The sequence below is a fragment of the Eptatretus burgeri genome, chromosome 10 (genome assembly GCF_056783735.1).
Source record: "Eptatretus burgeri isolate ZD-2024b chromosome 10, Ebu_testis_v1, whole genome shotgun sequence".
Classification (NCBI taxonomy): Eukaryota; Metazoa; Chordata; class Myxini; order Myxiniformes; family Myxinidae; genus Eptatretus; species Eptatretus burgeri.
This window is the reverse complement of record NC_140970.1, coordinates 24,618,874-24,628,877: the sequence shown is the minus strand read 5'-3', so window position 1 is coordinate 24,628,877 and position 10,004 is coordinate 24,618,874. Positions and strand designations below refer to the sequence as shown.

Below are 10,004 nucleotides of genomic sequence, written 5' to 3'. Positions count from 1 at the left end.
AGGAAGATGGAAGAGATATATGGAAAGGCTGTTGAATGTAGAAAATGAATGGGATAGAAACATCGAGAGTAACCCAGTTTTAGGACCAGCAGAGAAGATAACTGAGAAGGAAGTTGAGGAAGCTATAAGAGCAATGAAGAGTAGAAAAGCAGGAGGGCCGACGGGAGTTGTGGGAGATATGTTGAAGGCAGCGGGAAGTTGGGGTGTGAAGAGAATGACAGAGATCTGTAATCTGGTGGTGAAAGAAGGCCGCATTCCAGTGGATTGGGAACTGAGTACCCTCGTCCCTCTGTACAAGGGGAAAGGTGACCCTCTGGACTGTGGCTCCTATAGAGCAATAAAGTTATTGGAGCATGGAATGAAGGTATTGGAAAGGGTGTTGGAGAAGAGGATAAGGAAGAAGGTAAAGATTGACGAAATGCAGTTTGGATTTATGCCAGAAAGAGGAACGACAGATGCAATTTTTATTGTAAGGCAGTTGCAGGAGAAGTACATGGAGAAGAGAAAGAAGTTGTTTTTTGGGTTTGTTGATCTGGAGAAAGCATTTGATCGGGTCCCACGTGAAGTAATGGCATGGGCATTGAGGAAGTTAGGAGTGGAGGAATGGTTGATCAGAGTAGTGATGTCCATGTACGAGAGAGCACGCACAGATGTGAGGACGAAGGATGGGAACAGTGATGAGTTTGAGGTGAGGGTAGGAGTGCACCAGGGGTCGGTACTCAGTCCACTTCTATTTGTAGTTGTGATGGAGGTGCTGACTCGGAGGGTAAAGGAGGGTTTACCATATATACATACATATATATATATATACACATACATACATATATATATATACTTTATATGTTGTTTATATTTATATATACTTTATATGTTTAACTTTATATGTTGTTAAAATTACGTATGTTTAAGAGTGTAAAAAGTGTTTAAGAGTATTGGAAGTGTTTATAAGAGTCTGGGAAAGGTTAATAAGAATGTGTGAAAGGTTAATCAGTGTGGGGAGGGTCATAAAGCTTTAAAATATATATAAATAATAAAATTAACATATGGTCACTACTTCGCGGATTTTCACTTATCGCAGGGGGGGGGGGGTTGGAACGTAACCCCCGCGATAAACGGGGGATTACTGTATATATACATATATGTATATATATCTAAATATATATATATATATATATATATATATATATATATATATATTGTTACGTCTTAGGGGGAGGGGGTGGTATGCATTCAAAGGGTAATTAGGATGTTTAATTAGGTATGCCATGCTGTTCGAGTTTACCAGGATCTCGATGTAATAAGTAGCAATTCAGTGGTGATAAGTTGTCTAGTAAATGTCCATTTCTTTAAGGGGGAAATGATAATTGTCACGTAATTAGATAGGGAGACAAGTTAGGGTAAGTGTGTATGCGTAAACCCTTTTCGTATTCCCTGTCGGCCTGCCGTGACGTAACAGGACAGTGCTGCGGATGGCTCCGCCCCGTGATCACGATTGGCGGAAGGCGACGGCAGAGGGCCAATAAAAGGGCTCGATTGGAAGTGACAAGGACTCGAGTATAAAAAGGTTCTGTTCGGGAAAATAAGGGGAGGAAGAATCATAAAAAGAAAGCGTCTGGTCGAGGCTGTTGGTCTCGGAGACTGCTCTCTTGTTGCGCTGGTTCGTTCTTCGATTCGTCGTGTCTCGTGGCCTTGCTGTGCATCGTGCCTCACCTCGGTTGGCTCTGGAGTTCTGCTGGCTCAGAGTACGGGACCGAACGGCGGGCGGACCTGCCTCCCTCTCCTGCTCGCATCTTGGCGCCAGAACTGGCTCCCGGCGGCTGTGAGCGGTCTTGGGCCTACACCAGAAGGTCGACACCACCATGAACAGCACCACGGTGTCTCCTGCCCCTGACGAGCGCAACGCCAGCTCGTCCGGCGCCAATCCAGTGACTGTTGCGTCGACACCACGGGCAAGCCTGACCACCAGCTACGTTGTGTGTGTGTGTGTGTGTGTGTGTGTGTGTGTGTGTGTGTGTGTGTGTGTGTGTGTGTGTGTGTGTGTGTGTGTGTGTGTGTGTGTGTGTGTGTGTGTGTGTGTGTGTATGTGTGTGTACCTGGCACCTTCGAGGGTTTGAGATTTGTATATCCATTGGAATTGTTTGTGTTTTCCTCACGCCCGAACCCACACCACCATCCCGTCGAATCGCCCCGGATCCCTCCTCTTGCCGAGTCTTATTTTTATTTCTGGTTAGAGAAATCAACATTATTAACTCAGTGAAAAGCGACTCGTGCCACGTTCCTCGTCCCGTTTGCTGTGGAGCGATTAAAACCGCCATCTTTGGGTTATAAAAAATAAACCGCCTCCATCGTTTTGGCTCATTCTACGTTGGCGGGACTGTTAAAGTCCCGTGGACGTCACAATATATATATATATATATATATATATATATATATATACATACATACATATACATATATATATATATATATATATATATATATACATACATACATATATATATACATATATATATATATATATATATATATATATATATATATATATATATATATATATATATATAGTTGTGGTTGACGAAATTCACAAACCACCATTCAGGTCCCTTAGGTGAGATATCTCTAAGTATATGTGTAGTTAGGCCCAAACCCGTTGTTTCGAGGGAATAAATGTCATTCAGTCAGGCTGCGACTCTTCAGGATAGCCGTTTTTCTTTTACTATCTTTATTTTGGACCAGCTGCCATTACTACCACCACCAACCACGTCTCAACAGCTTCACAACAACCACCAACCACAACGCCGCTTCACAACAACCACCAACCACAACGCCGCTTCACAACAACAACCAACCACAACACCGCTTCACAACAACAGCCACGACCTTTACCGTCACAACTCGCCACCATCGCATCACCACCATTCTTGCGCCACTTGTGGGCACCGATACTGGACTCGTGCAGGGCGCGCACCGAGCAGCGTGTTCAGAAACATCACAGACTTTCCGAGAAAAACGGATCAAAAACGACTCACGCCCACTTCTGTTCCGTCCTATCGGAGAGCGTGGGGCGATTTGGCCCCGCCTCCAGGGCGTTGGAGTGAGGTCGCTATATGCAAATTCATGGATCAAAAAGCATTCACGCCCACTTTTCCTCGGTCCAATGGGGAGCCAGTTAGAGGTGAAGGGTTGGAGGTAAAGGGTCAAAGGTGGGGGAGCGAAGCCACGGGGGATATAAACGGCCGCGCTCGCCAAACAGTTGGCAGTTGTGAGTTCGGAGGGGAGAAGTCAAGACTGAAGAGTTGGGACGAGCCAAGAGAGGAGACGGAGAGGGCGATTAGACGGAGCTGTGGAGAGGTGGCGGCGGCGAAGGCGGACGAGGGGGTGCTCGCGTCGGTGCCGGGAGCTGCAGAGGGAGAGGCCAGCAACGCGACCGAGGTCGAGGAGGAGACGCTCGTCGCGGGACCCGAGACAGGGTGATATCCTCCATCCCCCGAGCATCAACAACCCCCTCCTGTTTCCCCCCCGCGCTGAGATAGTGCGACAAGGGGGCCCCTTTCCCACCCCCTACCAGACACTGTTCGCGAGGCCCGCGGAGTTGAGGCGCCACCGCCGCTCCGCGTCTCATCATCAGACGGGTAGGCCCGACACGGTCTCGGCCCCAGGCCCGCCTACCCCCCTCATCCTTGAGGGTGGTTCTTTTCTTTTGCTTTGGGAATATGTGTTGTCGGCGCCGTCTGTGAAGTAAAATTGTATAAGTGTTGCCGTGTGTTCGGTAGTCGGATAGCTCTGCATTGTGTTTCTCTTTTATATTTGCTTTTTGTGTAATATTGTGTTTCTTCTCCTTTTACATGTGCTTTTGGTGTAATTGTATATGTGTGCTTCCCGTTCATCGCGAAATAAATGTGAGTTATGTTGAACTGTTTTCCCGCTTCGCTTCGTCTTTTCCTCTATTGAATCTCCATCTTGCTTCACGTAAAGGGTTGGTCGTGGGCTAAAACGCCCGATAATTAATCGAACCGTCGAGGCCGACGAATAACACCGCTCGGTTATCCCGATAGTACGGAACGGGTCGCTTAAAGTGGCCCGTGTCCGAAGTCGACCTGCGGCGAGGTGCGATCGCCCGGTCTACCCTCCGTGTGGGTACTTAGGTAGGTCGAATTTGGCGAGCAACCCTATCCCACGCGGGGGTCGATTGGCACGATCGTGGTGAGACCGAAAGGTCCACCCGTGACTAGTTCCCGGCGTTAGTCCGAGAGGGTCACGACTGGATTGTCCGTCCGGTGGGCGACGTGCCGCGATTCGAGTTACGTGGCCGTCCGCACGCCGGCGGGCGCGAATCCGCAACAATATATTGTTGCAGGTCGGCTGGGTCGGGTGAGAAGACCACGAGGTGGGGGAAGCTACGTCAATTCCCACCAGACTCCCCGGAATTGTAGGCCGTCGCTCACGGATAATTCCGTGACACGGCGGGTCGCTTAACCGACCGTGGATGCCAATTACTCAACCGCGTGACCGAGGGTCCTCCCGCCTATGGAATCGGGTTACCTAATTAACTATGCGGTTCAACCACCAGGGAATCACGCCCTCGGTACGCCTTGTCCGAACCGGATCACTCTACCAGATCGGATCACCTTTCCGGATCGGATGCAGCCGAGCGACACTGTCAAGGACGTACCGGCTCGAAGGAATGGACAGTTGGGAATAAAGACCCGGCTAAACCTGGATTCTAACCATGCTGGACCAATGAGGGAAAAGACAAAGGCGAGCTGGGAGCATTTCTACAACAATTATTTATTTACAGCAAGCGAGGAAAAGCATGTGGCACAACAAAGGTTTATTGGGTATGTAACGCAGGAAAAGAGCAGAGAGGTGTGGGGGGTGCGACAATTATACAAGCAACTTACCAAAGCAGACAGTGCAGACTTGACGTGAGATTATTAACAGTAACAAGAATAAAAGATCTTCTGCAGGCTTACTTAACAGACAGGTGCCAGCACACTCAGACACACACACAGAAAAAGAATAAACCCCAATGAAGAAAAAGGACTTTTGCATCCAGGGAGGGAGGGAGGGGGTTGAGGTTATAATTTTTGGTACCTGGGTGTTTCGGGGGAGGGATGCTCTGTGGTGCGGCACCCAACAATGGCCATGTTGTACTGGCCACAGCCGCACGTGTGGAGATCGTGTTCCAAACAGGAGGAGCTTGAATGGAGAAGGGAGGAGTCCAGAGGGCGAGGGTGGAGCAGTAGGCGGGACCAGGCAGGAGGCTTGGTCGAAAAGCAGGAAGCAAGGTCGTGTGGGCGGAAACGAGGAACAGGAGGGCCGTCGAGGCAAGACGTGGGCGGAGTCGAGGACAGGAGACACAGCGTGAAACACACTCACTTACATAACCACCCTCACGGAGAACTTCTCCGTGTTTTATAGAGCCCGGAGCTCGGAGGGGGGGGGGCATGCCGAATCCGATGTCATTGCCTGAGTCGGCGTTCTGACTGGCCCCGACCCCTCACGTGATCCGCCGTCCTGGTCCGGGCTTCGGAGGCAAGACGAGGAGGCAAGCGAGGCAGATTTACCTCAGGAGTGAAAAGACGAAGAGTGGGAAGTGGAATGGAGGGGAAAATGATTTAATAAACCTAACTAATAGCCCATCGCAACGCACTCCCTGCTGTCCCGCTGGACAAAAGGAAAGGAACTAACTACACGTACACTAATGGGATAACTATCATGGGACACCTCTCTGTTGATGCTTGTGGTTACGAGAACAGCAACAATATATATATATATATATATATATATATATATATATATATATATATATATATATATATATATATATATATATATATATATATATATATATATATATATATTGTTGCGGATTCGCGCCCGCCGGCGTGCTGACGGCCACGTCACTCGAATCGCGGCACGTCGCCCACCGGACGGACAATCCAGTCGTGACCCTCTCGGACTAACGCCGGGAACCAGTCACGGGTGGACCTTTCGGTCTCACCGCGATCGAGCCAATCAGCCCCCGCGTGGGATAGGGTTGCTCGCCAAATTCGAACTACCTAAGTACCCACGCGGAGGGTAGACCGGGCGATCGCACCTCGCCGCAGGTCGACTTCGGACACGGGCCACTTAAGCGACCCGTTCCGTACTATCAGAATAACCGAGCGGTGTTATCGTCGACCTCGACGGTTCGATTAATTATCGGGCGTATTCAGCCCACTACCAACCCTTTACGTGAAGCAAGATGGGGATTCAATGGAGGAAAAGACGAAGCGAAGCGGGAGAACAGTTCAACAATAAAGCACATTTATTCGCGGCACACGGGAAGCACACAAATACAATTCCACCAAATGCACACAAAAAAAAGAAAACACACTTCCATTTACACAAAAAGCAAATATAAAAGCGAAGACACAATGCAGAGCTAATACCGACTACCGAGCACACGGCAACACTTATACAATTCTACTTCACAGACGGCGCCGACAACACATACCCAAAACCAAGGAAAAGAACATCCCCAAGAATGAGGCAGGCCTGAGGCCGAGACCGGGTCGGGCCTACCCGTCTGGTGATGAGACGCGGAGCGGCGATGGCCCCGCAACCCGCGGGCCTCGTGGACGGTGTCTGGTAGGGGGTGGGAACGGGGCCCCTTTGGTCGCACTATCTCAGCGCGGGGGGAAACAGGAGGGGGTTGCTGATGCTCGGGGTATAGAGGATCTTTATTATCCCTGGTGTGCGTCGCCACCTCGGCCAGGTCGCGCTGCCGGCCTCCCTCGGGCGTGCAGCTCCTGGCACCGACGCGAGCACCCCCTCGTCCGACTCTCTTCAGCTTCTCCAGCCACTGCAGGCTTCGGGCTCCAGACTTCCACACTCGTCCCCTCCGTTCCGACTCCTTCTCGTTCTCGTTCTCCTTTTTTCTGACTGACGAACACCGTCCTTTTATCCCCCCGTAACTTTGCCTTTGACCCCCTCCCTTTGACCTTTCACCTCGCTCCCCATTGGCCCGAGAAAAAGTGGGCGTGAAGGCTTTTTGATCCACAAATTTGCATATATCGATCGCCCTGGGGGGGGGCCAATTCGCCCCTCGCTCACCGATTGGACGGCAAAAAGTGGGCGTGTGTCGTTTTTGATCCGTTTTTGAAGCACAAAATCCGTGATTTTGTACACGCTGTTCGACGCGCGTTCTGCATGAGTCCAACACCGGTACCCACTGCGGGGCAAGAACGGTGGCGATGCTACGGTTGCGAGGTGTGACGGGAAGGTCGTGGCGGTTGTGGTGAAGCGGCGTTGTGGTTGGTGGTTGATGTTGTGGTTGTGATCATGGCGGTTGGTCCAAAATAAAGATAGTAAAAGAAAAACGGCTATCCTGAAGAGTCGCAGCTCGCATAAATGACATGTATTCCCACTAGACAACGGGTTTGGGCCTAACTACACATGCACTTACCGAGATACCTCACCTAAGGGACCTGAATGGTGGTTTGCGAATCTGGTAACCACAACAATATATATATATATATATATATATATATATATATATATATATATATATATATATATATATATATATATATATATATATATACATATACATATACATATACATATACATATACATATACATATACATATACATATACATATACATATACATATACATATACATATACATATACATATACATATACATATACATATACATATACATATACATATACATATACATATACATATACATATACATATATATATATATATATATATATATATATATACACACACACACACACACACACACACACACATACAGATACACATACACACACACACACACACACACACACACACACACACACACACACACACACACACACACACACACACACACACACACACACACACACACACACACACACACACACACACACAATGACATGATTCAATAAAGACATAAAACAGTGGGAGGCTTATTTGTCAATTCATTTATAATGGAGAAATATCAGTGCCCAGTGGTTGCAAAACCTGTAATTGCAGGTAAATATCTGGAATTGAGAGAATTGTGTCATGTCTTTTTTTCCATGGGGAACACGGGACCCAGGCTCCGGTTGGCTTTGAACTCTGAGATCGATCGAGGGGGACGATGAAACTGGTGCATTGAGACTGGAGATCAAACAGGAATCAAGCAAATTAGTTAACTGTGGGGAATCATAAACATGTCACACTATTCCACAGTTTTTATAGGTACAATGTTGAAACACTCATGCACTGTCCAACTTATTTACTTTCATCATTACCTTTGCCACCAAAGGTAGACAGAGGCTATGTTTTCACCCATATTTGTGTGTCTGTGAGCAGGATATCTCAAAAAATATGGACAGATTCACACAAAACTCGGTGGACACTTTGGGTGTGTGATAAGGACGAAGTGCTTAGATTTTGAAGATCCAGATCCGGATCCTAGAATTTTTGATATGTCGTCTTCACCATCGAGAGATACAGCCAAAAACGATATATACCACGATATCTCAAAAAAGTTGTGTATGGATTATGACAAAACTTGGTGGATGAGTTGGGGAGGTGATAAGAACAAGCCGATTAGATTGTGGTTCAGGTCCAGATCCAGATCTGGCCAATCATTGGGATACAAAATGTAAACTGTTCAGCCTGGTGTAGGTTTGCACACAACTGGGTGCCATTCTAGTATTTTCTCTGATGATTTATTGTATCAGTAATACTTTCATAATGTTGCTGCAATTAGTCGTTTTTTTTTTCTTTTTTTTTTTTTTACTCCTATTTGAGTATATTTTGTTTCCATTACCATTTTCAAGTACATTTGTAACATGCACCCTCTACCATTCATGTGAAACTACCCCATAAACCAAATTGCCATATATATATATATATATATATATATATATATATATATATATATATATATATATATATATATATATATAATCCTACCATCAAACTGAAATAAAATAAACTAGAATGGGCACTCAGGAGAGCGCATACATTCGCCAATGCTATATTTTGCACCCCCCCCCCCCCAGAAACCGTTGATTGTGAGGGTATTTAATCCCATACCACATCTGCCATCTCGTATGTGTTATGATGGCTTAAAAACATTAAATTTCCTGCTGTTTGACACCGATTAAAGTACATTGTACAATTTCTGTATGAACTCCCTGACCTTTTTGGGTGTCGGTGTCAAGTCAATCTGATGACAACTGGTCACATTATAAGAAATCAAATATTACACATCACAGGATAGGGAATTGAATTCTAAACATTTTGAATCAACTTACATGAAAATTGTATAAGAATTGACCGCGTTATGATAATAAAGGTCGTTGACCCCCCTGATCTTTGACCCAAACCGCTAACAAAGGTAATGACGTCATTGTGTCATATCCTATATTTCAAGATTGTGCATTGAATTCACAACGTTTTGGCATTGGTTGCATGCAAATGGAATAAAAATCGACCGCACTATGGCAAAATGACGATTTTGACCTTTTCATGACCTCGACCTTGACCTTTGTACTCTTAATTTTGTAATTGGTATTAGAGTGTGGGGAACAGAACAGTCAACATTTTGGTGTTGGTTTCATGCAAATCAGATAAGAATTGACCGTGTTATGACTAAAACCGCACATTTTGCAATGTCGTGACCCCCCCTGACCTTTGACTCCCAACCGCTAATAAGGGTTATTACGTCATTGTGTCATGTCACATATCACAAGATGGGGCATTGAATTCTGAACATTTTGGAATTAGTTGCATGCAAATTGGATACAAATTGACGGCACTATGGTAAAAAGACGATTTTGACCTTTTCATGACCTTGACCTTTGACCCGATCGCTCCCAAAATCTAATCAAATGGTCCTCGGATAATAACCAATAATCCCATCAAATTTGCTGCGATTCAGTTCAATACTTTTGGAGTTATGCAAATAACAAACAAACAAACAAACAAACAAACAAACACACATATTC

At 46.2% G+C, this 10,004-nt stretch overlaps 1 protein-coding gene across 9 annotated transcripts in view; it reads right to left on the bottom strand.

Moving 5' to 3' along the window:
• Nucleotides 1–10,004, bottom strand: part of IPO9 (importin 9) — a 164,532-nt gene that overhangs the window by 53,529 nt on the left and 100,999 nt on the right. For 7 of the 9 annotated variants that reach the window (XM_085897459.1, XM_085897462.1, XM_085897461.1 and 4 more), the window contains one exon: nucleotides 8,026–8,163. The exons of the other annotated variants lie outside the window; for them this stretch is intronic. In XM_085897459.1, coding sequence (XP_085753585.1) covers nucleotides 8,026–8,163 — 138 coding nt within the window. The remainder of the gene's footprint in view (nucleotides 1–8,025; nucleotides 8,164–10,004) is intronic. 9 annotated transcript variants of the gene reach the window in all.